Source organism: Castor canadensis, chromosome 5 (assembly GCF_047511655.1).
Source record: "Castor canadensis chromosome 5, mCasCan1.hap1v2, whole genome shotgun sequence".
Classification (NCBI taxonomy): Eukaryota; Metazoa; Chordata; class Mammalia; order Rodentia; family Castoridae; genus Castor; species Castor canadensis.
The window spans coordinates 143,909,992-143,931,136 of record NC_133390.1 but is presented as its reverse complement, the minus strand read 5'-3'; the positions used below and the strand labels follow the sequence as shown (position 1 = coordinate 143,931,136).

The window sequence follows — 21,145 nt, the reverse complement described above, 5'->3', positions numbered from 1 at the left end:
AGCCAATGAACTACTTCCACTCCTTGACAGCATCCAAACCAAAAGTGGTCTCTGCTGCCTTAAAAGCATCTCCAGCACAAACTCAAAAGCAGTAAGAAGCCCCTTACAACTACCTGTCACTGAGATGGCCATGGTGCTAGAATGTGTTGTTCCATGCTATAGCAAGGTGAGGAAAACTAAACTGAGTACAAGTATGTTCTTGTGGTCTTGGATCAGAGTACTTTAACACAAATTATTTGTCAATGAGATATGCATTCCCAATATATTATATACATTATACAACAGACATTTAAGAGATCAAGATAAAAGTAAATAGAAATCTTAATTGTTTCTTCCTTTGTCCTCCATGAATTATCACCTCTATCCCTCAAATGCGGTTATTTCTCTTTGGAGACCACTGAACTTCTCAATCCCTTACCTTTAGCAAAGATCAAGAGAAACTATAGAGATTAGAAGATAATTTTGTTATTTTCCTTTGGAACAAAGACTGATACAGGAAATTTAGAAAAACAAGGAAGAACATTTTAAACACTTATCCTACCACCAAGAAATAAGTTCCCCTAAAGATGTTGGTGGATATTTTAACTGATGTCATTTTGAAGACTTCCCAAAGAAGAATCTCATAAACTTCTTTAGTCATTTTAATATTACCAACCTTCACCCTGACATTTTTAGAGCATCAGACCCTAATATTATCTTCTTTTTCATTTAACACATTAAGAAAAACAAACTCAGAAAGATTTGAAAGCTTTGCCCAATGCCATCAGATTAGTATTCAATACCAGCAAATTTACTAGAAGCAAAATTTACATTTTTTTACTTTCTGGAGCTTAGTTGTTTCCTTTGTGAAACTGGGGATGGGATACATTTACCACTAAAAGTCAGAGAATTGAAACAAGTTGTGGTCTTCATCCCATTCACATTCTATAACTCCATGGAACATAAAGATAAGTATTTAGAAGCAGGGATGAGGGGTAATAATGCGTGGGAGAATTGAGAATGACATTAATTAGCTCCCACAATGATCAATTTTGTTCTTGGCCAGGTTGATTTACTGTGTTATGAAGGCATAACCTCAAATGTATTCTACAACCTTGTCTTTATCTTCTATAAGGTTATATGTAAGTCATTAAACTTTCAACTAAATGTTTAAAAGGTTTAGATGAGTTAGATGTTTCTGTTCCTCTCCTCACACTCCCAAAATAAAATAAACATTCATACTGCACAGTTAGACCATTAAATAAAATGAATTAGTATCTAGCATTTCTCTAGGGCCTATAAACCACAACCTAATGATATAGATCTTGCTCTTTTCTTTAAAATCAAAGCTGGCAAAGTAAGACTAGGTCTTTGTAAAGCTTGCCATTAACCTGGGCTCTGCAGAACAGAACCACTTAGTGGTTTAAAAACAACTTATGGCAGGCAATGTCATTACAGGTTTTGGAAGCCACTGATGAAATAGGTGATCTCCTGCAAGTGAAATATTCCCGGCACAGAAAGTCAGTGCACCCTGTATTCTATGATGAAGAGACAAGCTTTGATGATGAGGCAAGCTTTAAGGAGATGAGCTTTGAACTTGAAGATTAAGTTCCTGGTCCTGAATGGAACATAAAGACTTTTCCAGAAAGACCTCCTTCCTTGCTTCAGAAGGAATATAAATGGATTTCTCCTATTTCCTAAGGACAATATTGTTTTCCAGACCACCTTAATTGAACTAAGGGAGACATTGTTGTGTTTTTAATGTCTCTAACTCACAACTGCAAAAAACAAAAATATAGTTCCATATTTAAATTTCTCCTCTCCCAAGTCTCTGCTAGACACACACAAACACACACACACACACACACACACACACACACACTATTCTTAGAATATTTTTAATGGCAACGAGCCTATGTTTTAGCTGCTACTGTGCAGCTTTTTTGGTCCAGACCCTTTCAAGGGTTCCAACTAAATGAAAGGATTTTGATTTTAATTCAGTAATCTCCCAATGTGTTTACTTACTTCATTTGCACACATGGGTGAGGGTGGTGGAGAGTAGCTGACTTCCTTGTTTCACCATAAAGTACTAGCTACAGTTCATCCCTATCATGGGAAGTTCCAAGCAGGAGGGTAAAGAAATGTTGCTTCTACCATTTGCCACATTTGGACTTTTTCCAAAGACAAGTGTCAAAAGGCACAGTTAATGTTTGGAGGGAGAGCATAGAATGACCAGCAGCAACTAGAGATGTCTTTTAAGGAAACTTTCCTTTTCCTCTTGCTGTTCTCTTACAGTTTTACAGCTGAACTTTTGGAAAATTCAAGACTCTTGTTTCATAAAGAAGGAGGCAATAAGTAAGAACAAGCCAATTTTAGGCCTAGACTAAAACTGTAAAATTAAAACAACTTGAATGATGTTGATCCCATGCAGAGTGACTGTTTAGCATGCATAGCCTTGATTGTTTTAAGGAATAAGTTGCAATTTTCCTTTTGAATTCTGAGGAAATGGTAAGATTCAATTTCCTTTACAACTAACTTCCAAGATTACATTTGAAGAATATATTGATTCTAGGACATTTAAAACAAATTCTGTCTCTTTCAAGACTGTAATGCCATTCAGGACTATTAAACAATGCTATTACTTTGGCACATATACTCAGATTTGGTGCAAATGGGCTTGTGTACTTTTGGTCAACTATAATTTATATTCTCTCTTCTCTCTCTCTCTCTTTCTCTCTCTCATTCTCTCAAGCATGCACACACACACATAATATGAACACAAACTTCTCTGAAAAATTAGTCCTTTGCTAATTGTTTCTAGTTGGTATGGAAAAAGCCAGCGGAAAACCTTATCTTTAACAAGCTCCCAGATGGTGCCCAGACTTGGAAACTCTAAAGAGCAGTGGTGACCTTTTAGCCAAGCTTCTGTAACAGTTCGAATGAGTTACAGAACATTCCACTCCATCAAATGACACTATAAACAAATCACTTCAAGAGAGGTTTGGCTTTGTGTGACACAGATGGGCCCAAGCTTTCATGCTGTGCACTCGGATAGAAATTCAACCCGCAGCACAGCGCTGGATGGAGCAATACGCCCTAATGCTCAAAGCTTGCTTAAGGAAAAGAGGATCAGTATGGAAAAATTTTTATAAATTATAACTCCCAAGTGGCTACATCTCCTCTTGAATGGTTAAAAACTAAAGGAATATTGTTGATGAAGGAGGAAAAGAAATGGGTTCTGAACATGCAGTTCCCCCTATCCAATGACTGATTTTGATAACTGGATTTCAGCTTTTCTCAGTACAGCATTACTTGTGCAAAGAAAGCATATGTCATATAATCATGCAAAGAGAGGAAGATGTTTAGGTTTTATCTTTAATACAGGCATTTAAATAAAGTTAATCTTGGTTAGTTGTCCAAAATTCATGAAGATCTACAGTTCTATAAAGGAAACAGGAGGTAAAGATGGTAACAAGACATCTAGGTCTTCCGCAAAATGCAACAAGCAATAAATAACTCCCTTCTTTTCTTGACCTGTCTGTGATTTTCACACACACGTTGACTCCTTTGAGTTTTAAGCCCCTAGATGGACAGGTGTCTTCCTGAACAGGAATATACCCTTTTGTTACTTACATTGAACTTGAGTCTAGTTATTCATAGAGAATAAATTACTTACCCACCTGGCATGCAGAGCAGAAAAGAGGCTGATTCCTTTTCATCAAGATCCAAGAATCCTGGGGCAACTTATTACATTCTTATGTACAAGAGAAAAGACTTATTTCTGTCAGAATCTATACTGAATATACACATAGGAGAATAACTATAATCCAAGTGGAATGCTTCCTAAGGACATTAGGAGAGGCTCTGATTCCATACAGCTAGCAGTATAAGCAAATATGTATATAGAATGAGTTTGGTTAGGAGGGTGATTGTAAATTATGAAAGTTTTTGACTCTTTATAAGAAATACTTCTCTACCGCTAGGTTAACAAGACTGTGATTTCAATTCAATAGGAACTATTGAGTCTTGAAAACAATATCAGAGCTTGGTTCCATTGGGATCAAGAATTATCTAAAAGAACTGTAATGTTAAACTTCCCCAACCCTCCTATTTGCATGCACCCACATGCATACACACATACACATGGGTACTTTTCCTTTACAGAGGGAATAAGAATATAAAGGTATAGAGATGAAAAGCTCATTAGATGATAGAGAGATAGAAGATGTTGTCTTAGAAAACAACCTTCATTGAAGCAGAAGGCAAAGCTTCCAGACTGATGGATTTTTGACTATATTGCCTTTCAGCATTTTTTGGTTTGATAGAGACCACAGGCTTCTGAGTTTACTAGGAAGCTTGTTAATGTGCAGATTCCCCTTCCTCACATCAGACCTCTACTGACTCAAATAGCTGCAGTGCCCAGCAATCTATATTCTAATCTGCCTTCCCAGGTGATTATAATGTGTGACAGAATTTGTGAGAACTATTATTAGAACGTTTGGTAGACCAGTTGGCTCTAATAACATAGCAGAAATCTTATTCTGATTTTTTGTTGATATTTAAGAGTGTTTATACTGGTAAACAAAAGTGAATTTCCATGACCACCCTTTTCTCCTCAATGGATGGCCATGCTTTTCTCCTCAATGAGATATTTTCTCTTACTACAAAAATGAACTCAATATTGAAGAATAATCTGCCATAGATTTGGTCAAAATTTCTTCTCCACTTCTGTTCTGAATCATTCCTTATAAGATAGTTCTTTTCCTTTTCATCACCTTGTTCTTTTGAATGTGAGGTTCTTTTTTTAATCTCTTTAACTCTTTCAACAAAACTTCAACCTTTTATTATTTATTTATTCCAAAAATAGTTCCTTCATAGGGTAGAGTTATTAAAAGTTCTTCAAACATGCAATGCTTCCTCTACATTTTTCTTCAAAGATGTCAAATATGTAAATGGCTTACTCTGATATTAAAATTTAAGTTCTGATTGTGACACCTGAAACTCTATCAAATACATATTTTGATTTATAGCAATAAGAACAATGATAATATCAGTTGGTGAATTTTTTTCACTTTTTCCTGTTCTCAAAACAGTACAAACAACATATTTGAAGTCTGTTCTCTCAGAACACCCTACCCAGCTGTATAGTGTTCAAGAAATTAAAAGAAGACTGTATCTTAAATGTTTCTAGGCAATTATTGTGGGACATTGTCTTATGGTGCTGTGACATATTGTATGTAGTGTGTGTGTGTGTGTGTGTGTGTGTGTGTGTGATGTTTCTGTTTCATTGAAATATTTGAGGTGACCAATTTTACTTCATTCTGCCTGTGAAATGTTAGTTTCTTTAATAAAAAAATCACCATTATTTACAGTATAAAAATAATCAATGGGTTTGTGTTGATTTAGTTTAGGTTATCCTGAAAAAAAAAAAAACCCAAGATAGAGATTTGCATTAAGAAATACTCTCTCTTCAACTAAATTAGAGATAAGGGCAAAATAGTTTCTGCCGGGTAGCGAGGGGGTGGGGGGAGAGGGAGGGGACGACAGGGGGGGGGTTAAGGGGGAGGTGGGGGAAGGGGGGAAGAAATGACCCAAACATTGTATGCAAATATGAATAAAAAATAAATAAGTAAATAAACCTCACACCAAGCCTCAAAATAAAATAAAATAAAAGTATTATGCTTCCAAAGTCAAACCTAGATAACAAGGTACATTCAGAGAAGTTTACTTCCATTCCTATCACTGCCTGCTGGTTCCTTTTTCCTTCAGTTTTGTAAGATTTTCGCATCAAACTTCTGATGTAAATAATAAGCAAACACATATATGTGGTGTATTTCTCCCTTTTTGTACACAAAAGATTAGGTATACTATAAAAACTGTTCTCTACCCTTTTTTTCACTTACTATATCCTGGAGATCATTCTATGTCAGTATATAAGGATTGTTTTCATTCCTTTTTATAATTGTATATTACTCCATACGTGATGGGCATGTGGGGTTTTTTCAGTCTTTTGATACTGTAAATCGTGTCAATAAATAGTGATGGGCATATCACTTTGCATTTTTTCCAGCGTACCTTTGGAAAAGCTTCAGGGAAGTAAGTGTATATGTCATTTTACTAGATGTTGACACATTCCCCTTCACAGGGGCTGTACCATTTTGCATTCCCAGTAGCAGTGTGTGTGAGAGAGCCCAGACCTCTTACTATCTCTCCAGAGCCAGTGTGGATCATACTGGCAACTCTTGCCTTTACATCTTGAAATATACAGAGCTTACATCCTAACTATTTTCCTTATCACATCACCTGTGCTATAAACAAATAGGTTGCCTGGCAGTAATGAGGAAACTTTTGTGGCAAGCCCTTGTTTTGTTATAGGTCAGTTCTCAAGCTGCCTGGTGGAGGAAGTTTCTGAAACATGTTAAACAGCCTTGGTTGCCAATGAGTCCACATCATCTGTTCCTATATCAGTGGTGTGAGCTTGCACATGTACCTTTTTCTGGAGAATGAAACATTAAACACACATCTTTATGCTCCCCCAAAGTAGCTGTTCTCTGTTCATTTTTATCAACTTTGAAATAAACTCACTGGGAGGTTCCCAAAAGACAAAAAAAAAAAAGAAAGAAATTTCACTGCTGTAGTAAATATACAAAGAAGTGTTCAATGTCCCTGGTTATAAAAGAGATGTGAATCAAAAGAACACTTAGATTTAATCTCACCCCAATTACAATGGCCATATCCAAGGACTATAGCAACAACAAATGCTGGTGAAGATGCAGCAAAACAGGAACCCTTATACACTGTTGGTGATAATGCAAATTAGTACAACCCCTGTGGAAAGCAGTATGGAGATTCCTTAAAAACCTAAAGATAGAACTGCCATATGATACTGTGATACTGCTCCTGGGCATATATCCAAAGAAACTCAAGTCAGGATACAATAGAGACACCAGTACACCAATATTCACTGCAGCACTGTTCACAATAGCCAAGCTATGGAAACAACCCTGATGCCCTACAACTGATAAATGGATCAAGAAATCGTAGTATATATATACAATAGAGCATTACTCAGCTGCAAGGAATAATGACATGTGGTTTGAAGATAAATGGTTGCAATTAGAGGACATCATGTTAAGTGAAGTAAGTCAAGCTCAGAAAGACAAAGACCACATGTTTTCTCTCATACATGGAAGATAGATCCAAAAGATAAACATATACACAAAACCAAGCATGATCATATACAAACTTATATGTAGAACATGTTTGTAATAGTGGAACTACTCTATGGAACTTGGAGAAAGAGGGAAAAGGAAAAGAGAATGATAGGGCAACAGCAATATAAAACATAACATCTGTGAAGGGAGAGGATACATGGATGTGTAATTGAAAGCTGAATTGAAAAATGGGGAGTGGGAGATAAAGGGATAAGGGAGAGTAATGGAAGGGGTTAAACAGATCAAAGTAAGACATACTCACAGCAGGAATACATTTTTTAAAGTTTTGGAAAAAAAAAGAAATTTCAATGGTGAAAAGTGATAGGCATGGCTGGAGTGGGCTTACACTACCATGTGACTACATTGTGCACATCTCTTTCCAACTCCTCGTTCAGTGTCATCACATTGGTAGCTTAAAATTGTCCATGGAAATTGGCAAACACTATGATCAAGGATCTAAAGAGTTAACATTTATCATCATATCACTGAACCCACATATAATGGTATAGTAACTAGGTTAGAGTAAGAGAACAGGATTAGGAACAGGGAGAAGTTGAACTGTGATATGATCATAGTAAAGGCTATAGTCAATTCCATGGGGAACTATGAAGCTGAGATGATTGCTTAGAGTTATGCCAAGATGAGGAAATGAAACTAGCCTTATGTCCTCCCACCTCCACATTGGATACAACCGCCCAGGGCAGAGGTATAGGACAAGGCATCACCTTGGGCAAGATAGCTCTATTCAGCTGAATGCAATTCCTGAAGAAAGACTCAGCTGTAACCTATTATTTAAGAATTTATTTCTAAAACATCCACTTAGAGTAAAATTTATAATGGAAAATTTTAAACATGCAGTAAAATAGAAAGAATAGTATAATGAGCTCACATATACCTATCACCTGGCTTCAAAGATTATTAATTCATGGCCAGGCTTTTCATCTAGTCCCTCATCCACTTCACTCCCCCTCCCAACAGACTAGTTTAAAGTGAACCCCAGAAGTCATCTCATTTCATGAGTAAATATTTCACTGAGTCCCTATAAGACGTAGGGATGTCTTGATTTGTTCCTCCTTTCAACCTTATTAAAATAAGTCTCCAGAATAACAAAGGCATCAAAATGAATCAAATGTTAATGTTTACTTTCTCTAGCTCATAACCCACATTTGAATTCTCTGGATCAAAACTAGAAATAAATTCTAAAGTAGGTATGTGAAAGATAATAATACAATCCCTTTTAGACACTGTGCCAGGCACTGTACAAACAATTACAACATATACTATCTTCTGGGTAGTTTTGTGCAGATTAATAATTTATATGCCAGTTATGTGTCATAAGGTAACAGTATTATTAGCAGAGCATAAAGAGGACTCCCAAGACTCTGATGGTACATCATTCTTTCTTGGAATGTTTGTCTTCTTCCTTACCAACTCAATTTTCTTGAAAGATTATTTCAGCTAAACTTTGCATATTAGCAGAATGATCCAATCAAGAATAAGAAAACAAATACAATCAGTTTACTTGTTTGGAAAAGGTTGTTGCCCATGCCAGTTTGAGTTTTAGGTAGGACTTGTTACTCTAATTCTCATTGCATCCCTTTATCCAAAGAAGAGGGTAAAATCTGACATTTGCAAATGAACTTCTCTGAGAACTTATCACAGACACAAATCAATACAATATCCAACAACAGAAGGTCCGAATAGAAGCAAGAGAGGATTTTTTTTTTCTGCAGCATGAAACAGTGCTCCCTTTTATTCAGGCCAGATGCTAATTTTTATATCAAAAATATTGATTGAAGGGACTAGTGATTTTGGCTCTCACCCAAGTTTATTCAGGATCTTTCTTAATTAGGTTTGGGTTGACTGCAGTGCCCATGGCCAAGGGTAGGTCTGGCTCCAATCACCACATCATGCTCTCTACTTCATCACAGGCCAAGGACTAAGGCAAGGAAATTGCAGCTTCTTTGTTTCTCTAGCCTGTAAGTTTGTTTTTTTCCAGATTTGAAGCATGCATGGAGCAAATGTGTAAGGAAGACCAAAAGAAGTGTAATGGTTTCACTGTGATGAGATCAATCTACCCTACAACTTGACTGTGATCCCCAGCATGAATAAAGCTCTGTGTGTGAAAAATGAATGGGTAGCAATGTGAGGTCACGGAAATAGATCTTGGCATCTTTTAAATGAAAACTTTTCAACAGGCCAATGCAGTCAATCAGCCTTTGAATTTTTTAAAAAAGTAAAATAATCTCTTTTGCAACAATACATTATTTCCCCCATAATATGTCTATTTCGTAAATAATTATAGTTGTCATGAAATTACTTTTATAGTGCCCATACCTATTTCAAATAATTTATACAAGTCTTTAAAAAACTTCACAGACATAAAGTTCCAATAAATCATAGTAACAAATTATAAACACCTATAACAAAATGGGTTTTCTACTATATATAAAATAGTATGTTGTTTAAAATGTATAATTTAGTTCCTCTAAAATATCTCTAAGGAAATAGCTATGAAGAGTTTTAACACTACAGAATTTCTTAAATAAAACTTCAAAATATATATTTGTAAGAGATTTTATTAACAAGACAAACCTAAATGGGATCAATCAAATATTAAAGATTTTCTCAATATATGATGATTTAACTCTTATATAGGAAAATTAGAATATTTTATTAAAGTGGATCTATTTTATATATGTACATGTACTATATCTAGTAAGAGAAAACTCTTTTGAAAATTACATTGATTTTATTATATACTTATTATTTATTATATAATATATATTATATATTATTTTATTATATACTTATTATAATAGTGCAACAGAAAGGAAATATGACAGCTATTCACATTAATCAACATGTCCTCTGTTGTGAATAAAGATAGAAAATCAGGGATTACTAAATATTTGAGGAAAACCAGCAATGCCAAAGCAGATAGCCACGATGAAAAAAAAAAAAGAAACATTTCCACTGATTAAAAGCAAACATTTCAGTGTTCTCATTATGAACCTTATAGGTAGATCTGGTTATATTGTATGAAGATACCATATCCACAAAACAAGAGTAGGCTGATACAAAAAGTACCCAAAGTTCATAAAAATTAAAAATACTTAATACTCAAATGCTTTATGCAAATAAACAAATATAATGCAAAGAAATATTTTTAAATCTCTCAGAATATAAACCAAAGGGCAAACAAATTAAAAACTTAAGAGAAAATTTAAGAAACATAGAGGATCTCTATAGGAAGACCAATATCCATCTAATAAAAAGATGATAGAGAACAAATGGGAAACACTAAAAGCAGAAAAAAAATCAAGGAAATAAAAAAGAGGTATGCCTCTGGGGTTGAAACAAGATGAAAATGGGCTAATAAATGCTAAGAGGATTAATTTTAAAACAAACATTTTTACTTAATTACATCCTCATAAAATATTCCTACACCAAGGATAAAGAACTTTTAAATTCCCAAGTAGAAAACAAAATGAGTTATTATTCTAAAACTCTATGTCCCGAAAAATCTATCTAATGAAAGAAGAGAAAAAAAACTTTTTTTACATGAAATGTTCAGAAAGCTGATATCCTTGGTATCCTTTAAAAAAAAATACTTACTTGACAAATACTCCAATAAACGCTCTCAAGCAAGATAAAGATATGAGGTCCAGTAGAGTGGACATCATTTATAATTAAAATAGATTAAACTGTCATGACAAAAGGTGATAGGTTATTTTTTGCTCCAAATAGAAGTCTAAATTAGTATCACTGATTTTGTATTAGTATCTCTTCCCCATAGAGTTTCAAGGACCCAGGTTATTTTTCAGCTGGTGGTCCTACCAACACCTATGACTTTGTCATGGCACGTGTGGCCAAGGTTCCTATGGAAAAGGAAAAGTGAGCATGGAGGACTCCCCTTAGCCCTTTCTGATGACTGACTTAACTCTGATTGTTTGGACATTTAGAGATGGTTGGCTGCCAACTATGATTCCACTACCTAAAGGGAGTATCCAGAGATCTACACGAAGAAGTGCTGCAGATCACACCCTCATGCTTCAGGCACTAGCGATCTAGCCATCCTCTCCCAACACTGCTCTAATATCAACTTCTTCTACTTGCATCAGATACATGAAATTCTATAAGCTCCCTCCATACTCCACTCATAGAACCCCAAAACCACACCCAGCCCATAACCCATCACCCCACACCCAGCTAGTCAGTAAGCTAGACCAATCCCTTCTCATTCCATCTCTTCTCATTACCAGTGTATTCATTCACCTAGCTCCTCAGAAATAACATACTTAGTTCTGTTCACAATAGGAAAGGTAGCTCTCAGCTAAGGCACCTTTGAAAAGGCTTGGCTGGGATGGAGGAGGGGGCATTGAAGCAGTGGGTGTCCATCTGCTGTGGTGGCCACGAGAATCATGGGCACATTAAGTCTGGCCCATATGCTCCCTAGGATATGAAAAGAGAGGTGATAGGCTTCTCGCCTCTGTGATCTTTGCTTTGTCTTCAAACTGTCACACCTCACTGCAGGACCCTCCTGGGTTTCAGTAGTGATGGGGAAAGCAAGCCAACTGGGGATTGGTGTAGGTTTGTTTAGGATTGGCTCTTTTAAAATTTCACTTTCACAGAGTAATAGCCTGGAGTCAACTGTTCAGTGAAATGCTAGAAAAGAGAAAATATCATCCATTTTATGGCTTGTTTATCCATCTGCATCTTCCCTAGTGCACGTTCCTGGAGTCCCTCCTCTCCTGGGTTATGACCTTTCAGGGTTTTGCAGCTTGTGCAAAGCTACTCTTCAGTGACAGTTTAAGGAATAGGAGAGGTAGCCACTAAAAGTAACAGCATGTACAGCAATTCACTCTCACACCTTCTCCAGTCATGTCTTCCTCTGTTTTCACCAGTCTTTTACATGAAAATAGAGTTTATATATGGGAGGTTCTCACTTGTAGAAGTAAGAATGTGGGGGCATGCTTTTAGAAAATTCTTGTTCATCATAATCCCACGGACACATTCAGGTCTTTGGACTGTAAAGTTTATGGTAAAATAGATGTTCTATTAAAGGGGAAAAGCTTAAAATGAGAAAGAGGCAAGGGGAGCACAAAAATTATTTAAAACATGTCTTATATTCATTATCATGCTTTTGAATTATACTTTTAAGACACTCCAGAAAAGCCACGTATTTTACTAATCAAATTTTAACATACACAATACATTAAAAATATACATGACTCTTAACTTACAATTCCACTTCTGAACATTTGCTCTGGATAACTACAAAAGAGTACATTATTTATTTGTATGGAAATGTCACAATGAAACCCATTACTTTGTACAATTAGCATTTGAACTAATAAAAATAAAGAACTAATAAGAGCTTTAGTTTCTGGTAATATTACGATCTAAATAATCAAAAACCCTCTCATTAACAAAATGAAAATATTAGATAAATTTAAGATTATCTTAAATTCAGAGCTGTGCCTGCAAGAATATTAGAGAAATCCTTAGGGATGAAAAATGAAGAAGAACATGAAATGTTAAACTGTAATAGCTGAGCTGAAACTATGGAAGCCCTATGGTTATTTCTGGTCTCAGGAACATAGAGGTTCTAATGCCCACATAATGAACAAAGTTGAAGACTTAGGACAGTGAGAAGTGAGAAGTTAGACTAGGAATATCTACCCAAAGGTATACAGGTATGAGAATGAACTTTTTCACTCTGTGTTTTAGATGGAGAAGAGAATTGACATAGTCTAAGAATCCATAACCATAGGCCTAACCTCATAAGTTTGGCATACAGATATATACCAGAATTTTTATGTCAATAAATTAACATATGTTCTGTGCACCAGGCCACATTCTTATTCTAGGATCCCCAGTGACGTCTCAAGTCCAAAATTATAAAATTCATAGGGACATAATCTACCATGAGCAAGAGCAGTAGAAGCAAGTATCACAAAAAAAATAGACACCCTCCAATATATGCTATAAAAATCATGTTTCAATTAGTAGAGATATAAAGAATATGTAAAGAATAAGCAAAAAATATAAGAAAAGATGGATGAGACAGGTTTAGAAAATAAAACCTTTAGAAATGTCAAAATGTATTTGAAAACAGAATAGCAATAGATGGTTTAAATAGCACCTCAGACACAGCTTAAAAGAAAGTTAATGAGTGTAAGAAAGAAAATTATTCAGAATGCAGCCAGGAAAGATAAAGAGATAGAAAACATGAAAGAAAGCTTAACAATGAATAATTACAGTTATCACAAAGATTTAACAGCAAGGATTTGCTTGTAAATTGCAAATGTTGGAAATCATGTAACTATCCACAATTAGACTTATTTAATTTTATTATGTATTTAACATCTCTAGTTAACATTTATTTAAGCTTAACTAAGGGTAAAATGGCTACAAAAATGTATCCATCAACACTGAAAGTATAAATGATTTTATAAATCTAATTAAATATTTAAAATGTGTTTACATAAATGCACAGGAAAAGGTTTAAAAAAATTATACCCCATTTTCTCTGGATAGAAAGAATAAGTGGGTATGTAAATAAGTAGGTAGGGGTAGGTGTAATCTTCCATAATTAGAAAATAAAATGAATTTAATTTTCTGGAAAAATACCAACATACTGGAACAACTCAGAACATCACTCTCAGATTAACAGTTCTTTCTTGATTCATGTCTTGACTGAAGTCTCCACTGGCTGGGTGCTGAGCCCTGAAGAGAGTGGTCCAGGCTGCTTAGAGATTTGTAACTTTGCATTCAGAGACAAAAGAGTAAAGAAAACCCTGGCGAGGTCTCATGATCCAGTCAGTGAAACATGGATCTCAGATATTGAGTGTCCATCACAGGGCCAACATCTGGATTTCACAGAGTCCTCTTGCCACTTTGTCCCTTATTCTACCTGCTATCCACTCTAGAAGGCCTCCTGAATCCTATGGGGATTCAGACAGAGCCAGCCCCCACCCTGCTCTATAGGATGAAGTTGTCAATTTCCCTAATACCACCATCCACCCATACTAGCATCTATACTCTGTGGGGTTCACCAGTGGCCATTCTCAGAGCTCAGGATAACAAGTATGACCCTCCTGGTAGTCATCACTCATCCAAGCTCGGGCTGAGCAACCCTTCTAATTCTAAATCCTAATTCCAAGAGTTAATATAATCACTCACTAGGACCCAGATACTTGCAAGAGAGAAATGTAGGGAAAAAGTGGTAATCTCAAGGATAAATTCTGCCATGGACTGTAACTTCCGTGCCTCAGGAGTCACAACTTTACTGCAATACCAATTATGCATCTGAAGACACAAACACTACCAAAATGCTGTCAGTACTTTTCTGAACCAGGGTGATCTATATTATAATCTGATAATAACCTCTGTATTTGATTAAATGTCTATGGCCTGCTAGCAGACAGTATTGCAACACCAAGACCTGTTCTGGGGGCTTCTTAATTTCCCCACTGTGTCCACTAGCCCTTCCCCAGTCAATATTTTCTCAATCTTCTGCCCAGTACAATCCAGCTTTTCATCCAGCTAGACTGTCATCTCCTCTAAATTTCCCCAATATAGAAACTCTACAACAAGTTGCTACTTCACATGAAGTTTTTTTCTTTCTCCATCTATCTTTCATACCACTTATGATATCAACATCCTAGTATAGCTAGATTGTCTCATCCTCACATGAATGGCTGTCAGAGCTAAATACTTTCTCCTGGATTTGTAAAATTTTAAGAAGAAATAAAAGGATAGCTGACTCTTAGATAATTTTCTACAGTGTTCATTTTGCTCCAACAGGACCCAAATTCGTCACATGCTGGTCCTGGAACTAGTCGTAGCACTAATAATCTGAGTGGTGACATCCAACCAAGCTTAAGCAAAGCACATAGCTATGTAGGCTGGGATGCTTGGAAGGTCACCACAATTTCCCCTAGAGCCAGACTTTGGATTGCTTGTTGTTGTTGTTGTTGTTGTTAGTACTGGGGTTTGAACTCAGAGCCTTTAGCCTTTTGCTAAAGCACTCTTTCACATAAATGCTCCCCTTTTGCTTTAGTTATTTTTCAAATACAGTCTTGGTTTTTTCCAGGGCTGGCCTCGAACCTCCATCTTCCTACCTATGCCTCCCACATAGTTGGGATGACAGGGTGCCCACCGTGCCTGGTCCTGCATTGATTCTTTACCATCTGTGAGCTCAGATCAGATTTTTCCTGTGAAAATAAGACTAGTGAAATATGCTCAATTCACCCCTCGAGGTCTCGTAAAAATTAAATAAAATAATTTAAAGGCAGTACTTGGTAAACTGCAAAGTGTTCCAATAAATGGATGAAGCTTCTCGATGAATTTTCACTGTACACATTAAGCAGTTGCTTGCCATGACTAATTCCTTGTTTGCCCCATCTAACTTCCAACTGCAGGCACCAACCACCCTTTGCCTGAGGGTTTTCTCTAAGCACTACCTTTCATTGCATAGGTGGGAATTGGGCAACAAGTGCTAGAGAATTAACAGCCTTCTCCCCAAGCCAGAAGTAGCCCAGCCTGTAACTAAAAGAGGTGGGGAATTATTCCTTACTCTAGAGCTGAGATCATTCTGGGTCATGTTACTCACAGACTCCATCCAGAGTGACACGGCTGATTAAACTCCAGGTGCCCACTATGGTAACTGACTTGTTTACACATCTTTTTTAGCTTCTTTCCCTCCTGGTGTCATTTCTACCCTAGCTTCTTGGAATCACCTCCCAAAGAAACTTCTTATATTTCTATCCTGGTCTCAGAGTCTGCTTTAGGACAAATCCAAATGAAGGTATACATCAAATGTAAATAGGAGAATGCTTATTTGGCATGAAAATTATATACCAGACATTTTACTTTTTAAGTATTTTTTCTGTGTGAGTTTTCATTGTCTATGTATAGTGTTCCTTTGTTTCTAATTAGTTCATTATGTTGCTGGGCAAGCTGAGGGGTCAAACATAGCCTGCCTCCAGAGAAAGATAAAACACAAGCAATGGTACCCAGGTGTATTTTTTACAAAGTGCTGTCCTGAAGATAGATAATGCTGTTTAAAAAAAATAGAACCTACTGTTAGTATACCTAGACTGTGATCAATTTGCATGTTTGAAGACAAAAGACAAAAATTTGTTCAAGATGCATTCAAGCCATCATTAAAAAGAAGGTTCTATTTTCCCCTGAGCTCATTTCTGTTGTAACAAGCTGTTAAACCATGCTGACCTGGCCATTTCATTGAAGCTCATAAGAAATGATGGCCTGTTGTGGTATATGAACACTTTGAAAGAATAATTTTTGAAAGAATAATTTAGTTATAAATAGGGCTAGATACAAATATTATGAAGTGACTGTCTAGCTATATTTCTTTTTTCATATATAATTGAATTCAAAATTGGTTAAACTCTGGATGTCTGGGCTGTTATACTTGTTATTCCCTTTATCTGTAGGGCATATCCATACAAGTGGATCTTTCTTATTATTTGGATGATAGCTTTCTTTCACATCTAAAATTGTGCTTTCCACTATAGTAGCCACATGGCACATGTGGACATTGAGAACTTCACAAGTGATACATATATATATATGAATATATATATGAATATACATCACATATTTACATGTGTGTATATATATATAGAGAGAGAGACTAGATTTTAGAGACTGTATGTGAAAAAAAGAAAGTAAAATTTGTCACCAATAAGTTTTATATTGATTTTGCATTGAAATATTTTGATTGCATTAAGTTAATATATAATATAGTATATATAGTATATATATATATATATAAATTAATTTTACCTATTTCTTTTTACTTTTCTTAATGTGACTGCCAGAAAAGCTTACAATAGATATGTGGCTCCTATTCGTGACCCACATCATATTTCTATTGTTCATACAGGCCTAAAGTAATCCCCAAACTACCCTCATAAAACTTTTTATCTGTCTCTAGAATTATACAAGTAAATCACCAGTTGTTTACTTGCATACTACGAGTTTCTAGGGCTCTTGTCAGCCACGTTTACTCTACACCAGTGTCTGGCACATAGTAGAGTGGAAAGCACATTTCACGGAATAAACAGAAGAAAGAATAAAGGAATGAGAGACCGTGAGCTAAAGATTCCACCTCATTTGAGTACTCTCTAAGCTAATGAGCTTGCCTTTGAATCCCTGGCAGGACAGGAGAGATAGTCACACAAAAGAAACAGAACTTCCTCAGTAGCCATCACTGAATTATATTTTGTGGGTTTCTTTCCAAAATTACAATCAGAAACGAAAGGCTATTTGCTTCATCTGGTAAAAATGACCAACACAGGTCCAGCTCACCAGAGGATCTCCCCACTCTAAGAGAGCTAATATTCAAGCACTAAGGTGATTGCCTGGGATAAAAAAGAGTCTTTAACTGAACTTCTGTTTAGCCAACAATGATTACAACAATAAAGAAAGTAGAGGTACTGCACTGGGGTGGGAGTCGTGCTAATTGCTGGCCTCTGGGTCCCATAACTGCCATTAAGTGGCTAAACATGTTATATAAGTGATATAATTAAGCTTCATAGTTGACATCTTTCCCATTAAGACAAATGGGAAAGTTCACACTCCACTTACTACTATTATTTTTAGACTTTCCTGTCTGAAGACTCAAAGACTTTGTCCAGACCAAATCAAAACCTACTTACACTTTGCCCTGAATAATTTCTGTCTGCACAGAACCAACAGCCTGGGGTCAGCTAAGCACAATACTCTAAAAGCTATGTGATAAATTGTATTTTCCCCCTTATTATCCTAGAATAGAGATTCCAATACTTTAAAGAACAGAGAAGATATGTAGTTCTGAACTCATGTCCAAATTGTCTAGGGTGCAAATTCCATCGGGCCAATGATTTACAGAAAGACTTTATATAATTTTTTAGCCCCTGTGTGTTCCTGATTACTAATTTTGGCTATTCCTGCTGCAAAATACTTCAATTACAATGAAAAAAAGAATTTGATTTTTATGTACATACTATTATAGTTATGCCTTTCCTAAGACATAAATTATTTCAAAATAATAAATTAAAATGTGTCATCTATTAACCTCTCTGGGGTTTTCCATCAGTTTTTGTCAAAAACCCAGAAAATTTCAGCCTAAGTTTTTTATATGACTTTGTATACATAACAAATATTCAGTTATTTGGGAATATCAAGGGTTTTTATATTGTGATGTGAGCATTGTCTTAGTTTGAGCTGCTATAACCAAGTATCACAGATGAGGTGGCTTATAAAGAGCAGGAATATATTTGTTATAACTCTAGAGGCTGGAAATTTGAGATCAGGGTGCAAGAATATTCCAGTTCTAGGGAGGGCTCTCTTCCAAGTTACAGATGGTCAATCTCACATTGTATCCTAAAGTAGCAGAAAAAAATAATAACAAGGAATTCTCTGGGTGTCCTGTTTATAAAGTCACTAATCCTCTTCTTGAGCGCTCAGTCCTCATGACCTAATCACCTCTAGCTCCCAATACCATCACATGGGAAGTTTGAATTTTCACATGTGAATTTGGGGAGGATACTCCATTGTAAATACTAACATGAGGTCTACCCTCTTAACAAATCTTTAAGTGAATCATGTTCATCTTTTTTTTCCCATTAATTCCTGCCTCATCCCACAAACGCACATATTTATTGTCATCCTATTCTTATTGTTTGTAAGTGGTTTTTACCTGAATAACATCATGCATACTTTTTCATTTCCTTCTCTTCCTACTTTTTTCCTCCTTCCATGCACTCTCAAAATACTGCGCTTTTGCTATGCATTAAGACCCTACAATGAGCAAAAGAGACCTGGTTTCTGAGCTCACAAATCTCTCCCAGTAGAAGAGTCAAACACAAACTCATTTATCTTGTCTCCACACTTAATTCGCAAGTCCCTGAAAGGCAACAATCACCCTCATCCTGCAGTACAAAGGGCTTTCAGAAAAGCTTCTGAAAATGACCAGAGCTCCATAAATGAGTTTTATACCCATGTTCAAAACTGATTTTGTGCATTTGCCTCTAGGACTCTAATTAAGATTTTAGGCTGGGCTCAAGGCTCAAGTGGTTCAAGGCTAACCACTAGTGAGGTTGTGTCTCAAAAACAAGCCAGGGGTGGTGGCATACACTGGAGGTCCTATCTACAAAGGTTGTGGAAGTAGGAAGATCCAGGTCCAGAGAAATTAGCAGGAGATACTATGTGAAAAACAAATTAAAAGCACCCTGAGTCTAATCCTTACAACCAGGAAAAAATATTCAGTGTACCCTAAATCCAACTTGAGGGAAAACAAAAGAGATGAAGCAGGTAGAACCCATGCTTAAGCTGCCACCAGGATGGTACCCAAATCTAGAGATTTACAAGTTTTTGGCTACACTCTAGTTTCTGTGGCTCTCGCTCTCCTGGGGTGCCTTTGTTGTAGATTAAGTCCTTCAGCCAACTGTCTCGACTTCACACTTTCTGCACCAGTCCCAAGGCATAAGTCAATAACCCTTACACCTACCCAACTTTATCTAGCAGTAATGAAACTCAGTAAGTAGGCAAACAGAGCCTTAGAAGCTCATTTTCAAGTAAAGCTTCTATCTTCAAAAGATTCCAAATAGATAAAGTAACAAGGTTCTCCTAGTACACATAAATCTGAGTTGATTTCCTTAAGCTCAAAATGTAGATTTTTTTAAATTTTGTTTTATTTATTTGTTTGTCCATTTATTTATTTTCCTGTACTGGGGATTGAATTGAGGGCCTTATGCTTGCTATTGCCTCTTGAGCCATCAGCCCTATTTGTGTAGATTATGTTTAAGGTAGGATCTTGTTTTATGCTCAGGCCAGCCTAGACCTTGATCTTCCTATTTGTGTCTTTTCTACTAAAATTAGCCCTAAATCTGTTCTTGGAAATCAGTCAACCTCAACACTAAATAATGAAGCTCAATATCATGAGAACCATTACCGTCAACTTGAAAGCATCCTTCTAGAGAAAGCTCCTATCTAAAGCTATTTAGTTCCTACTCCCTATAAAGGAAACAATGGGCACTCCGTATCTGAGGATGGAGAAAAGCACTATGTTGATAACTATGATTATAACCAGCAGTTTGGGTTACTCTATCATAAACTCACTTAATTTGTCTAAATCCAGTTTGTAGCTTATAAAAATAAAATAAAACAAAATAAAAATGAAAACACCAATAGACTGACCAAAAAGGAAAAAATGACATTTGATGTAAATTCTCTAGTAGTTTGAGTTACCTTACCCACGGCAGGCCCTTGTCCCCCACTGAGGGGGAGGAGTTAGGAGCAAACTCCACTAGTGGTAATAATAATTACACCCATTTTCAAAGAGGCTTTTATCCTCAAGGCATGAAGTGCCCTATAAACGTTAATTAATTTAAGCGCTGGATAGTCTAGCACCATTATGCCTTTTGTAAAGAAAAGTAGACAGAAGTGAGCAAAGTTAAGCTGCTTTCCTAAATTCATTCAGCCAGTCAGCAGGGCTATAAACAAAATGCAGTTGGAATGACAGCACCAATGGCAACCACAGGCACAGGGCATCAAGGTAGGAGTGACATGAAAAGCAGGAGCCCATGATGAGGGAATGGCTACATTTTAGCTATTTCATTTATTGAATAACAGGATAATAGCACAACATAGCCAATAAAATGGACCTCAGCTTATAAAAAAGAACTCCCCTTAGCTTCTGGCAGGGCCTCTCAAACTTGAATGTGCATCCAAATCACCTGGAAAATCTTGTTCCACTGCAGATTCTAAATCAGCAGATGGGTGGTAAGGCCAGTGTCTTCACAACTGACCAAGTTCTCTGTGATTGCTGATGAGACTGGACACATTGTATGATAATTGCCTGCATTGTTTTCTTTATTGCTGTTGTTTTCTTTATCCAACCCTTCTATTTGACTTTTTTCAGTTCTCCTGTTTTACCT

The 21,145-nt window shown here is 36.2% G+C and overlaps 1 protein-coding gene across 4 annotated transcripts in view; it reads left to right on the top strand.

The window, feature by feature from the left end:
- Window positions 1–5,161, top strand: part of Sptlc3 (serine palmitoyltransferase long chain base subunit 3) — a 134,257-nt gene extending 129,096 nt beyond the window's left edge. For 2 of the 4 annotated variants that reach the window (XM_074074335.1, XM_074074336.1), the window contains one exon: window positions 1,423–5,161. In XM_074074335.1, the coding sequence (XP_073930436.1) occupies window positions 1,423–1,587 (165 nt within the window). In that variant the 3' untranslated portion in view covers window positions 1,588–5,161. The remainder of the gene's footprint in view (window positions 1–1,422) is intronic. The other 2 variants (XM_074074337.1, XM_020166630.2) reach the window with 2 other exon arrangements.
- The last annotated feature ends 15,984 nt before the right edge of the window (window positions 5,162–21,145 follow it).